At 57.2% G+C, this 13,637-nt stretch overlaps 2 protein-coding genes and 1 long non-coding RNA gene across 4 annotated transcripts in view; 2 read left to right on the forward strand and 1 right to left on the reverse strand.

Annotated features, from left to right (window-relative positions):
- Positions 1-3,864: 3,864 nt before the first annotated feature.
- LOC106828112 (uncharacterized) lies at positions 3,865-8,819 on the reverse strand. 2 transcript variants are annotated; one of them, XR_011496827.1, is made up of 4 exons: positions 8,681-8,819; positions 5,265-8,250; positions 4,817-4,893; positions 3,865-3,999 (listed from the first exon to the last, which is right to left on the reverse strand). It is a non-coding gene; the product is annotated as an uncharacterized lncRNA (long non-coding RNA). The 2 variants fall into 2 exon arrangements; XR_001397290.3 differs by having other exon boundaries at positions 4,817-8,250.
- Positions 3,883-13,637, forward strand: part of HOXC4 (homeobox C4) — a 61,035-nt gene continuing 51,280 nt past the window's right edge. Inside the window, exon 1 of the mRNA XM_044756356.2 lies at positions 3,883-4,015. The gene's annotated coding sequence lies outside the window, so the exon portion shown is untranslated. The remainder of the gene's footprint in view (positions 4,016-13,637) is intronic.
- HOXC9 (homeobox C9) lies at positions 8,635-11,987 on the forward strand. Its single transcript, XM_014836347.3, has 2 exons — positions 8,635-9,701; positions 11,433-11,987. Exons 1-2 carry the CDS (start codon positions 9,164-9,166, stop codon positions 11,675-11,677), a joined length of 783 nt encoding a protein of 260 aa, XP_014691833.1. The 5' UTR covers positions 8,635-9,163; the 3' UTR covers positions 11,678-11,987.

Here is a 13,637-nt window from a genome sequence, read left to right on the forward strand (position 1 = left end):
CTACACGGGCACTTAGGGTCGCCTTGAGGTCGACACATGGGTCTTGATGTCGCTCAGTCTGGTTGTCTGCTGGGGGTAGCAGAGAGGGTGGGCTAGAGAGGGTTGGAGCTTGAAGCTTAGGTTTTCCTGCTTTCTGCTGGCTTGGATATGAGCCTTGTCCAGGCTCTTGGTCCCCACGCTCCCTGGCCGTGGGGCTTTACGAGGCAAATGGCCTGATTGGAAGAGGCTCTGGAGCACAGGCACCGTGGTTTGGCCACCCATAGACGCAAGGAAGCTGGAGTCTAGCAGAGAGAGGGAGAGGATCAGAGGAAATCTAGAAGGAGAGCTCAGGAGAGCCAGATGGACAAGACAGGGGACCCAGCTCAAGAGTGGAAGGACACTCCAGCTTCCCCCAGGGCCAGGGCCAGAGCCAGGGGAATAGCTCCACTGCGGTGCTGGGGGCGGGGCGGGGGTTTGGCGGCTGGAGGTCCCATTTCACCAGAGTTTCCCTGAGCAATTTGCTTAGACCAGAAGCTGATGAGGCAGTCAGATCCCCTACCCACTCAGCCACCCAAAGTCTACTCTCTAGTCCTTAGGGAGGTTGTGGGGGCGGAAAGGGGGACGGGGCTGAATTTCTTCCTTCCCCAACCCCCTTCCCTTCTCCTCCCGGTAGATGCAAAGCCGAATCTCCCGCCCTGCTCGCTCAGCTGATCTGTGGCTTAGGTAGTTTCATGTTGTTGGGATTGAGTTTTGAACTCGGCAACAAGAAACTGCCTGAGTTACATCAGTCGGTTTTCGTCGAGGGCCCCAACCCACCTATCCCACTTCTCCCTTCCCCGGTGGGACTGCCCCACAGCCCCCTCCCAGATAGGGTACAGTGGGTACAGACTGAGGAGGGCAAGTTGTGATTGGGGCCACAGGACAGGTCTGGAGAAGCCTGCTTTGTACTGTCCGCCCTCAGCCTGTCCCAATGCCTGTGACTGAGGGAGAGGAGTTTCTCCAGCAGCTATTGTTTCCTGGGCCAAGCTGATGGAGACAGACAAAGAAGGTCTAGCCAATTCCAAGGAAATTCAGGAATTTGAGTAAGAGGTGGCCTGATGGGCCAGCTCAGTTGGGCGGCAGGGTGAGGCAGGAGTGCTAGGAGACTGAGGAACACAGAAAGGCAAAGCAGTCTCTGGAAGGGTTAGCTTCTCTCACCAGCCACCTCCAAGGAAAAAATACGCCTCCAGTCAGCTGGAGCTGGAACTTCCCCTTAGAAAAGTGGGGTGCCTACGGGGGGGGGGGGTGGATCCCAAGAGTTGGAGAACTCTGAGCACCAGCTCAGCCACCTCCCCTTCCCCTTCTACAGCTCTGTTCCCAGGAGAAGGGAATATTTGGGGTGTTAGTTAGTGAGAGGAAAGCCATCAAGTCCAAGTAGAAACCCCTCACACACACCCTAGTGGGGAACGTCAGGGCAGGAACCTGGCTCTGGTCTCTGTCTAGCTGTCTGTGGCCCATAGGCCTTGGTCTGTTGTGTCTGTGGCTGTCAGGCAGCTGCTTGTCCTTGCGCTGTGTGGAAATGTCTGGGTGAGCGGAGGCTGCCAGCGCCCACCATTACCATATTGTTGGGAAGGTTTTTGGCTGATGCCAGGGGGAGGAGGGGTGGATAATGGGGTCAGGGAGAATCTGAGAAATGTGAAACTTTGCAAAGCTTCTTCTCCTCTTTTTCCCTCCTGGTCCCTCAATTCTGGTCCTGGTTGCTAGAGAAAAGGCTCTCAAAAAAGGTTTCTCTGCCTGCAGAGAAAAATGGGGGGGGGGTCAGGAAAATGGGGAGATTTACCCCTGTTCTCAGAGAGACTAGAAAAGAGAAAGCCAAAAGGAGGACAGGTTCTTGGTGTTCTTACTTTGGAATTATTATGATTATTAAAACATTATAAACTTTCAGACAGGGGAACAAAATCATGTCCCGATGTCAAAATATATACATGGAGTTCCATATTCTGGCAATTGTCTGTGTGTGGGGGGATATTTGTAACCTTGTATAAGTGTGGGTCTCTGCTTCTGTATCTCTTTCTCCTCCAGGTCTCTCAGATCCCCAGTACATAGTTACCAGCATACCCATGTATCTTTCTCTCTCTCTGTACAAAGAGATTTCTTTTGACCCCAAGGAGGCTGGAGGAAAAAATGGTAACAGAGTCTTTCTTCTCCCCAGCTGAATTTGTCAGTCTGTCTTTCTGTCTGTCCCTCAGCTCTTTGTAGGGGAAAAAAATCTCTTCCTTTGGAGGCAAGTGCTCAAATCTCTCTATGGCTCCCGGGAACATAGGTTTTCAGAGAGGAAGACCAGCTGGGTCGAGGCAGGCAGGGGCTCCCCTAGTTTGGGAGCCCCCAGCAGTCTCTGAGTTTTCAGGCTATCAGAGGCACAGGGCCAGTTGGAGTGAGGGGAGTCCCAGGCAGGGGCGGGGGCTCCCGAGTGCCTGGCTTGGAGACAGCATCCCTGATGGGCCGAAATTCACCAATGAACGACTTCTGCGCTTTGGGTCTTTCTACCCACCCCCCCACCCCCCCGTTTCCGTTTCAGAGCCGCTGGGCTTATGGAGGGGGGGTGGCCACAGAGCCATGGGTCTGGGTGTGTCCCCCCCCTCAAATCCTGAGAAATGGGACAAGTTTTCATAGGGCCAAGGTGAGGGCCAGTCTGGTGGCCAGAGTCCACCCCAGGGCCCTGGGGCCGTGGATCATGGCTAAGGCAGTGGTGATTATTTATTCGCTTCGCTGGAAGGGAGTCTTCAGAAGAAACAGCGTGAAGAGGAGGGAAAAAATTATCTCTCTCGTCTGCGGATATTAAGATGGATTTTTATTTCTTAAAGGACCCTCCCCGCCGAGAGCGCATAAGCGTAAACTTAATATATGCTCCGCAGCCCAACTCCAGAAATCGCAATAAAAGTTAAAACCTCCCCTACTGGTTTTTTTTAATTATGATATGGGAAAGAGGAGCAGGATTTATAGAGCTGAACTCTCGGCGTGTGAGTGTTTAAGACTTGCGGGAGAAGGAGGAAAAGGCAAGAGCTTGCCAAGGAGAGCTTTGGTCTCTGAGACACCTCGCCGGCTGCCGCTCGGCTCAGCCTGGCCGATCCCCTGTGGCCTCCCTGGGACCTCGGTTCCCCAGCACACTCTGCCCGGGCCCACGGCCTTGCCTCGGCTCGGAGATGCAGCCCTTCCCGAGAACAGGTGAAGGGCAGCGGCGGCCGGGGACGGGGGCTGAGGGTGGGAGCGTCAGGGCACGGGCTTTGTGTGGGTCCCATGGAGGGGAGGATGTTTGCAGTCCGGGGAAGGGCCGCAGCCCGAGTGGCCAGGCGGGTGCCTTGGCTAGGAGGGGTGTCCGGGCCGGGCGCGAAAGCACGGACAAGGTGGATTGTGTGTGGACTTTGGCCGCAGACGGAGCGAAGCGGGCTCCCAGGCAGAGGCCAGCGGCAAGGCAGGCAACCGGATGTTGAGTCTGTAGGAAGGACCTTGAGGTCTGTTTGGTGTTTGGGCTGCTGGGGGGCGGCGGCCGGGAGTGCGGAGCGCGCAGTGCGCGGGGCGCGGCGGTCAGCGTGGGCGAGGCAGCAGGCCCGGCACACCTCTGCAGCTGCGGGGCCGGGTCCACTGCGGCTGAACTGAGGCCGACCACTGGTCAGGGCATGACAAATAAATGCAGTGAGGGGTCTTTCTTTCTTTCTTTTCCACGTGAGCGGTCCTTTCTTTTTTCTCTTTCGGAGATACCTGGATTTGGTCCAGAACAGGTTGCCCGCGGGAGGGCCCCGCGAGCGGCAGCGCGCAAGGGAGGGAGAGAGGGAGGGAGGGCGAGACAGAGGGAGGGAGGGAAGGAGGGCGGGCAGCGGCGGCTGCGGTGGCCGGGGCTTCCCTCCCCCGGCGGGAGGCGGCTGCCCTGCATCTGTGGCCGTGGGGAGCCGAGGAGCAGGTAACGAAGGCGCTTCCCGAGGCGGGATTGGACCAAGCCAGAGGGACCGAGGGACGGAGTCTTCCGGGTCTCTGCCCAACGCCCTGGAGGGGAGAGAAGGTAGGGAGATCGGCGCCCGCCGGCCTGGCAGAGAGGCCCTGGGCAATGTTGAACCTGTATTTGATTTCAGGCTCACACTCATGTTGTGAGTCTGTCTGCCTCCGGAGATGCGGTTTGCCTGTCTGTCTGTCTGTCTGTCTGAGAGGTCCCAAAACCTAGGCTCTCCTTCCAAAGGCTGAAAAAATCGGGAAAATTCGTCGGAGTGTGCACTTTCATTCATTGGATTCTCTGTAACTCAGCCGGGCTGGTTGCTGCGCCCCCAAGTTGGAAGGGAGCTTGCTGGATGCCGGATCCCCTGGTTCCCTCCGCCACGGGCTGAGTTTCCGGCTCCAGGTTCGCGGGTTGCCCTGAGGTTTGAGGCCAGACAGCTCCTAGTCTGGCAGGGAGGGCGGGGGAGAGACTAGCAGCTCTGGCCCCTTAATTGTACTTCGGACCCGTATTGTCTCTCCTTTCGCCACCTCGGCTTCCTCAGTCTGGGCTCCAAAGTCACTGCAAATTTTCTTGCGACACACACGCACCACACCAAGATCAGGTAACAAGGCGCCCAGGGCCGTGGGGGCTCCAGGCAGAGAGCACCCCTAGCTCTGAGGCTGCTCCCCCTCCAGCCACTTCCCAGGCTGGGAAACTAGACCGGGTTGGGGGCGCCGGAAATAGCCCCGTTTGCTGCGGGGCGGCAGGGCAGGGGGCCGGCGGGAAGGCAGGCCGTGGCGTTGAGAGGGCCACGTTCACAGGCCCTAGGGGTTTCACTCCTGCTGGGCTTGGGGACCTGACTCCTGGTGTGTAGGGATCCCGGATACCCACCTGGGGTGGGGGCAGGACGCGGGTCTCCTCGCGGCAGGCCAGAAGAATTCAGTCTCTGCTTCCAGCGCAGGCCTTAGCTAGGAGGAGTTGTGTGTGGGTGTGTTTTTCCCAACAAAGAGGGATCAGGAGAGAGAAGGGGGGAAAGTAGAGGGGAACCAGGGAGGGGGCGGGGAGGGGGAGAGGGCAGCGGAGAGGTGAAATGAGCCCATTTCAGGGGGAGAAGGAAAATGAAAGCAAATGGAGCAGGGCCTCCTCCGCGCGCAGGCAGACGGGCGGGTGCTGACGAGCCGGGAGCGGGCTCCCTGCCTGCAGAGGCCGGGATGGCCGGCTGGGGGACGGGGAAAAGCCTGTTTTAAATTTAATCCGAACTTGACGGTGTGGATTGAACCGGAGGGAATTTAAATCACTAAAAGGGAGGTGCAGGGCAGGGGGAGGGGATGACTCTAACCTGTCTTTCTGTCTGTTTGTCCTTCCCACGGTGGTGCTAGCTTGGTTGTGGTGGCAGCTGTCCAGGTCTGAGGTGATGGAGTAGGGTGCCCCTCCCCCTTAGGGGGCTCTCCTGTGCCCTGTGAAACCTTTTGGGGTCGAGGAGGCACTCTAAGAACCAGAGTGGATGCAGAGCTGCCAGCTAAACCTGGGGTTCCCCAACCCCCTCCCCAACAGAGACTCCCAGTGGCCTCCAGTCCCTTGGTTTTGCCCCAGCAGTGCTGAGGAAAATTGAAGGGAGAGGTGGGGGTGAGACGGAGTCTGGGAGTCTGGCAGGAGATTCAGCTGGAGTCACTGAACCTGGGAAGACAAGCCCCTCCTTCTTGGTGCCCCTACACTCTTTGTGCCTCCACACCTACAGGCCTGGATTAGGGGGAGCCTGAAGGTCTGCTTCAGAGCCCTGAGCTACCACCCCACCTCCAAATGCAGAGAATGGGGGTACAACCCACGTGCAGTTGTGCAGTTGTGGAACCTGAGGGCCCTCGGCCTGGCCTGGTGAACTCAGGGACTCCCAGCCTCTTCCAGCCCCCTCCTCAAGCCTGCCTCTCTCAGCAAGGCCTAGGCAAAATGGGGCATTGGTGGGGAGGGGGCTGTGGGCGAGGCCTGCTTCCTGATCCACAGCTGTGTCTGTGCCTGAGTGGGGAAGGTCTGAGTTCACGGTCTAAAACGAAGGTGACAATCTCCCCTCAGTTTCTCGGGGAATTTGATGGCAGCAGGGAGCGTGGGCCGAGTGATCCTGGGTGATCCCGCTGCCCTGCTGCTGCTGCCTCTGCTGGGTGGGCAGGCAGGGTGGGCAGGCAGCTCCAGAGTTGAAAAGAAGGCAGTGGCCAAAGTGGGGTAAGAGAGAAAGGGGCATCTGTTTACAGCTACTGTGTCTGAGGGGCTCTCCCAAATAAAAGAGGCCCATAAGAGAGGATCTTTAGGGGCATCTTTCTTCTAGGAAAACCGAGGTTGGGGCAGATGGGCCTGTCGCCTGGCAAAGATGCAAAGGAGGAGCCGGCGTGAAAGCTCCTTCCCCCTGTCTTCTTCGCTCCTGGGTGGATGCCTGGGCCGAGATGGGGTTCTCCATCCCAGAGGCCTAGTGTACCCACCCCAGCAGGTCGCCTGGGAGGGGCAGGAGAGGAGGCCTCTTCCTCCTTTGTGTCCGGACAGAAGTGGCCGCTGCGCCCCGGAGCTGGTCCCGCGGCAAAGGCCCGGCAAGCTAGCGGACTGCACAATGCCACGGCTGCTCCGCCAGCCCGCGCCCTGCCCCGTCCTGCCTGCCTGTCGCCGCCCTTCCTCCGGCTCGCTTTCTGCACGTCTTCCTTTCCCTACTCTCCTGTCTCCTTTCATCTTGCCTCCCCTCTTTTCTTTAATTCTCCCCTCTCTCCTTTTTATCCAAATTCTCCGTTTTCTTCTTTCCTTCCCTCCTCCCTTCCTTCCTTCCTCTCCATGGGCCTGGCGCCGTGTTTCAGATGTTCTTTCTCAGGCTGTCTCAGGCTCAGTCTCTCACAGGCTCTGTCCCCTGATGTCCTCTTGGTCGCAGTCTGGCCCCGGGCCTGCTGAAGGCTACATGTCTCTGCTCATCGCTGCCAGCAGCCTCCCAAGAGCTGGGCAGTGTCCCCCAGCCACCCTGGCTGGAGGAGGTGCTGCCCGTGCTGGGGATTTGGAGAAAACCTCGGCAGGGGGAGAGGAACCTCCTGTCTTTTCCTTGAACTAGTGAGGGAGAATTTTTGATTGACAGCTAACCCGACTCCTTCAAGGCCAAAGAGATATTGTGTTTCTTGCTGTAATTTAGATTTCCCAGGCCAGTCCAGTCCGGGGGAGGGGAGACAACCGGAGCCGAGGGTGAGGAGGCTGAGGCCCTGGGGTCGCCTCTCCCCAGCCAGGCACTTCTCACATCCCCCCCGTGCGTCGAAATCCCAGCCCCGCTTGACCGAAAAGGAAAGAACCAGAGAGGGGGAGGAGCAGGGACTGGGGAGGGGGCCTGGCAAGCTGGGGTCAGTGCTGCAGGCTGCAGATCTACCCTTCCCCCCTCAACTTCCCTCCCCCCCAACACACACACTACACTCTCTGGGACACCTCTTTCTGGCCTTCTCCACCCCAGAGGAGACAAGTCAACAGAGATGCAGGAGAAAACTAGCCTCCGCCCCCACCCCTGGCATTTGGTGCCCTCCTGGGGACAGGAGTGGGAAAGAAGGGCAGGCATCTTGGGTCTGGGAATCCTTGTCCTTCCCTGCTGCCTCAGAGCCTGCAGCTCAGCCTCAGCTCCTGCCTATTTCCCTTAGCGCAAACTGGGGCTCTTCCCTTCTGACTCTGAAATTGCACCCCTCCTCCAAACTCACTGTGCCATGCCTAGGATGCATCTGTCTCTGGGGACCCCACCTGCCCTTCTGCCCCCCAGCCAACCTCCCTGCCCCTCTCTTGCACCCATTTTGAGAATTCCTGCTTGCCTAAAGCCCACCTTTACGAAACCATCATGGGACAGTCTGATGGAAAGCAGAGGGCTGGGCAACGAACCCCAAATTCAAGGAGGAGGGTAGCAGCCAACTTACTGGGGGGAAGAATCGAAGTTGTCTGATCTTTCCTACAATCACACTGCCCCCTCCAGAATTTCTGCATCAGACCCCAAAGAAACCGCTCTCTCCCATCCCTCCGTTGCTTTTTTCCCGTTCCAAAACAGCCTACAATTTTATTTAATGAAAGACACATTTATGAACAATCAAATGATCCTCATAAAAATTTTATTGAAGGACGTAAAAACAAGCTACTTGCCCACGACCGAGGTCGCTCTCTTGCCTTGCCCGCTCTCACCCTGGCTCTCTGCAGACAGAGCCTGGGACTGACTTCTTTGGGGGAGGGGGGCAGGGTGTCGCAGAGATGGAGCTGGGGACAAAGTAGGGCGAGCAGGAAGACGGGATGGGGACGCCTCACTTAAGTTGTGTAGATCTCTCCTCCACTTCTTCAAGCTGGCAAAGAAAGATAAATAGACATAGACAAATTTAAAATAAAGGCGCTTGCACATCTGTGTCAAAGCAAACAGAGGACTTCTGATGATAAAGGTGTATGAGGTCCCGAGGTCCTACCCCTCCCACCCGCGGACCACCTTCCCCAAGCTTCCTCTACCCAAGATTTGGGGGGCTGAGTTGGCCAGTGGCAGAAGGACGTTCCCCTTTCCTTCCTTCCCTCCCTCCACCCCAGCTTCCCCAGTCCCCTCCCACCCTCCCTCCCTCGCTGCTGCTGCTCCTGAAAGAAATACATACATACACACCATTTAAAAACGCATTTTTAAAAGCCACGTTCCGAACTGACAATCGCTGATCTCGGCTCGCGCAGAGACTGCGGGAGCGTCGGGGCCGACAGAGACGGATTACGTCAAGAAATAGTTCCTCCACCTACCTCGGCGGCCTCTCCGTCCCTGCGGGGCTCCCGCGCCCAGCTCGGCCCGGGGGTCCGGGGACCCTGGCTTCGGGGACTGGCATTTTCACCCCATTAAGAAAGCCGCCTGGGGGAGGGGCGGGAGGCCATCTGCTTATGGGTGGACATGGGCCAGGGGGCTCCCTGATGAGATACGACTTGTCCTGAGGGGGTGGCCGACGCCTCGGGTCCAGAGTCCCGGACCCCCAGGAAAACGCAGGTCGCGGGGATCAGCAGAGAGAAGGAGGTGGGAGAAGAAAAAAAAAAAAGCAAGGAAAAAAAAAGCCCCTGCGCATTGATCCGCGCCGTATTTTTGGGTAAATACGATCACGTGGGGGCCGGGGAACCAATGAGCTGCGGGGAAAAGGCTGGAAAAATAATTACCTGCCTTGATTGTTCTGTGAGCAGATAAAAAGTACATATACAGTTCATACAATAATCTTATGTATGTAAAACCCCGTTACGATGTCGGCGACGGGGCCCATCAGTAACTATTACGTGGACTCGCTCATCTCCCACGACAATGAAGACCTCCTAGCGTCCAGGTTTCCGGCCACGGGGGCTCACCCCGCCGCCGCCAGACCCAGCGGGCTGGTGCCGGACTGTAGCGATTTTCCGTCCTGTAGCTTCGCGCCCAAGCCGGCCGTGTTCAGCACGTCGTGGGCGCCCGTGCCCTCGCAGTCGTCCGTGGTGTACCACCCGTACGGCCCCCAGCCCCACCTCGGCGCCGACACGCGCTACATGCGGACTTGGCTCGAGCCGCTGTCCGGCGCCGTCTCCTTCCCCAGCTTCCCGGCCGGGGGCCGTCACTACGCCCTCAAGCCGGACGCCTACCCCGGGCGCCGCGCCGACTGCGGCCCGGGCGACGGCCGCAGCTACCCGGACTACATGTACGGCTCGCCCGGGGAGCTGCGCGACCGCGCCCCGCAGACACTGCCCTCGCCCGAGGCGGACGCCCTCGCCGGCAGCAAGCACAAAGAGGAGAAGGCCGACCTGGACCCCAGTAAGTTGGGAGCAATTTTCCTTTACAACCAGCGCAGGAGGGGAGGGGAGGCCGGGCGGGGGGAACCGGATTACAGCTCCTCGGAGCGGCGCAGGGAGCGCGGGAGAGGGGCGAGGGCGAGGGGGCGAGGACTCAATAAAAGCGAATTACCTTGCGGAGCTTTCAGGGGCAGGAAGGTCTGAGAAGGGGGCCCAGGGAGCCAGGTTGGGAGAGGACTGAGGGGGGCTCCTCTCCCAGGAGCTGGCTTTGATGAGAGACCCCCGCCCCCAACACCCCCAGCCCAGGCTTTTTGGCTCAGTCGCTACTTTCGAAGAAATGCACACAGGGCCAGGGGATGGGGTGGGGGCGAGGTTCATTTTATGGTTGGAAGTGGGATGGGAGAGAGATGAACAGGACACTGGGGGCAAAGAGGAAGTACCCCAGGGAGAGAAATCACCCCTACCTCCCAGCCAGCCTGTGTGGGGGGTCCTCACCCCACTAGAGATTTGTAAGACAGAAGGTCCATGCACTTCTCCCCCAGGAGCATTGGGTGAAGGATCTGGGGGATTTCACAGCCTGGGAACTTGGAGAGATCAGGACTTCCAGAGTTGGGGGAGAGAAGTGGGGTCCCAGTCTCCTTAAACTTGAGAGCCCTCTTCTGAAGGTCTGCAGGAGAGAGGGCTGAGAATGAGGGTCAGGGACGAGGAGTGGGGAGAGGCAGCTCCCCAGATTAGAGAATTATACACATACATACACACACACACACACACACACACACACACTCCAGTCAGGGAGACAGGAGCCTTCTGAGTATTGCAAAGAAGTGGGGGGGGGGGGGGGGAAGGTGGGAGCTGCAGGGCCAGAGAAAGGGGAAAGAAGGGGAAACAGCAGGGGAGGGGGTGCAGCCCCCTGGGTGTGAGGAAGTGTCTGGGGGAGTCCCAGGAGGGGGCTACAGGAAATCCTTTCCTCCAGCCCCATAAGGGGCCAGGGCCTAATTATACCCCTCTGAAGGCTTTCCTCCTTGCCCTCAGCTACTCCCATAAACCTGAAATTGGAGGCTTGGCTCCTGCAGAGCCTGTCCTGAGGCTGGCAGGAGGGGGGCACTGGAAGCCAAAGAGGGAAGCTGAGATATAGGGGAGCCTGTCCTCCAAGGCCAGCAGCTCTCCAGGGAGAGGAGAAAGGCTTTTCCCATCCCAGCATCACCCTGAGAATTCGCCTCAGCAGGGTTGAACTCTGAGAGCGAAGACAGCGGAGACGGGCGCTGGAGAGAGTCATGAGGGGCTTAGGGACTCTCAGGGTCAGGAAGCAGAACTGCTGAAATTTCAGGACTTGGTCGTGGGCTGGGAGGATGGGAGGGGGCAGAGGAGGAGGGAAGTGGGGAGGAGAGAGACCTCGCTATAAAAATAAAAAACAAGAGAGAGAAGCGTTTATGGGCCTATGAAACGGTTGGGAATTTGGACTTTTTATGAGGATATTCTCGAATTACTACTCTTGAAGCTGAGGAGCAGACTGTAGGGGCTTTGATAGCTTCGATTTCCTATAGTTTTAGGTGCTGGAAACTGAGGAGCGGGGAGATGGGGAGGGGGCAGAAGGCAAAAGGAGTAAGGGGGGAAATTCCTAAAAACAAAACGTGTCCAAATTCAGGTTCAATTGATGGGTTTGGGGAGCCTGGTGAAGCCTGGGGGTGGGGGTGGCAGGGGTCCTGGGCTGGAAAGGGGCTCCACTGACCCCTGCCTGTGTTTGCCCCTCCAGGCAACCCTGTGGCCAACTGGATCCACGCCCGCTCCACGAGGAAGAAGCGCTGCCCCTATACCAAGTACCAGACGCTGGAACTGGAGAAAGAGTTTCTCTTCAATATGTATTTAACCAGGGACCGTCGGTATGAGGTGGCCCGGGTTCTCAACCTCACCGAGCGGCAGGTCAAAATCTGGTTTCAGAACCGGAGGATGAAGATGAAAAAGATGAATAAAGAGAAAACCGACAAGGAGCAATCCTAAACCCTGCCCCGGCCTGCTGCCTCGGCACAGCCAAGGGAAAAACAAAAAAAAACCCCACAAAAATACCCCAAACCAGGCGGGAGAGAGGACGAAAAAGAAAAGGAAAGAGCAAGATAGAGAAAAGCCAATCAGCTTAAAAAGGAAAAAAAAAAGGAAAGGGAAAAGGAAAACTCTTGCAATTTGGGAGGGTTCAATGTTGAGAAATTGGTGTTTTAGAGTTAGTTCTACCCAGCGAGGAGGAGGAGGCGGGGAGAGAAACCGCGTTCTTTTCTCCCAGCGCAACTGAAATAAATGACACACTCAAATGTGATTTTTTTCTCCTTTCTTCAGAGAAGCCAGTACTTGAATCGCTATATTTCTATTTTTTTTCCTGTATTGTATTTGGTCCGGGTCATCCCTCCCCAGGCCTGGGGTGCTCTGCGTGCAGATTTTGTACAAAAAAGACACACATACATATACAATAACGATTCCCAGCCCAGGCGCTGAGGGTTGAGGGCCGGGGACCGTGCCGCAGGCTGGGTCCGGCGGCTCAGGCCGGCGCCTCGGGCATGTACATAGCAGTGTCTCCTCTCATTCCCAGCGTCCGTCCTGTAATGTGCTTCTGTTTGTTATGGTAGAACAGCTCTGTGTTAATATATCGAAGTCACTTAAAAACCCAGAAATCCAACTGCATCCAGTTCTCGTTATTTCTCCTCCCTGTGGCTCCCAGGCTGCTGTCCTGGAGGAGGCAAGTGCTCAGATCCTTTGGGGGAGATGGGAGCCAGCAAAGGAGCTCCCTCTACCTTGGAAGGACAAGTGCCTGCTGCTTCTCTCCAGGCAGGGTGGGGTGGGGGTGGGGGCTCCAGAGGTGGTGTGGAGGCTGCTGAGGCCACGGCCCAGCTTGTGTCTGCCCCGGCTGGCTGCCTGCGAGTTTCCTGGTAGCTCAATGGAGTCATGGGTGGGTGGATGGGGGCACGGCTTGAATGGTTTTCCCTAGCTGTAATTAATTGTAATAATTTATGAGTACATGAGATCGGAAGGAAGAGATAGGTGAAGATGAAAGTTGGGTGCTGGGTGAGGGCCCAGGTTGGATTCTTGCCTGCCTGTTTTGGTGCTTCGAGCGATGGCTGCGGGGGGGAGGGAGGGTGTGCGGTGAGCGGTGAGGAAAAAGGCTGAGCAGGCCTCAGGGAGCAGAATAGACGCTGAGGATTGTGCTGAGAGTAAAAGAAGGAAGATGCAGAGAGCGAGAGGAAGTAGGGAAGGAAGAAAGAAAGATGGAAAAGGAAGGAAGGAAGGGAGAGAGAGGGGGAGGAAGGGCAGGAGGGAGGAAGAAGGAAGGAAGGAAGATAGGAGGAAAGGAAGGAAGGGAGGGAGGGAGATGGCAAAGTCAATACAATCAGAACTAGATTTAGTTTCTACTTCTCAGTGCATTCTCAGCTTCTCTCTCTCCCCATCTCCTAGTTCTCTCTTTTCTTGTCTATCTCTCTCTGGTGTTTAGTTTGAATGTTGGTTTGGGGGTGACCTGGTTTTGCTGAGCGGCTGCAGCATTTCTGGAGGATGGTGTGGCCAGGGCCCAAGGATTAGCCAGGAGTGGAGTGTGCCCTGGTGGCTGTGGGACCCCAGGCGCAAGAGTGTGGGGATGTGTGTGTAGCAGCCCGATGGGGCTAGTCAGCTGCACCGCACCCCATAGTGCCTCCCCAGAACCGGCAGTTTTCATCTGCTAATCAGAAGCAGACACAAGCTGCTGGGTCTGCTTCGGCCCGGCGCCCCCTTTCTCGGAAATCCCCCAATCTGGAAACTATTAAACTCAGACTGCTTGAAATATAGCCCTTTAATATCTCAGGCTGCCCATTCTGGCGAGGGTACAGGGCGTTGCTCCGAATACTTGGGGAATACCACCATAAAAGAAAATAATTGGGGACCCCAGTCCGTGTGCAGCTCCCCCCATCTGTCACCTTACAGGATTGGTGAGGCACTTACA

This window comes from Equus asinus, chromosome 22 (assembly GCF_041296235.1).
Source record: "Equus asinus isolate D_3611 breed Donkey chromosome 22, EquAss-T2T_v2, whole genome shotgun sequence".
In the NCBI taxonomy this organism is placed as follows: domain Eukaryota; kingdom Metazoa; phylum Chordata; class Mammalia; order Perissodactyla; family Equidae; genus Equus; species Equus asinus.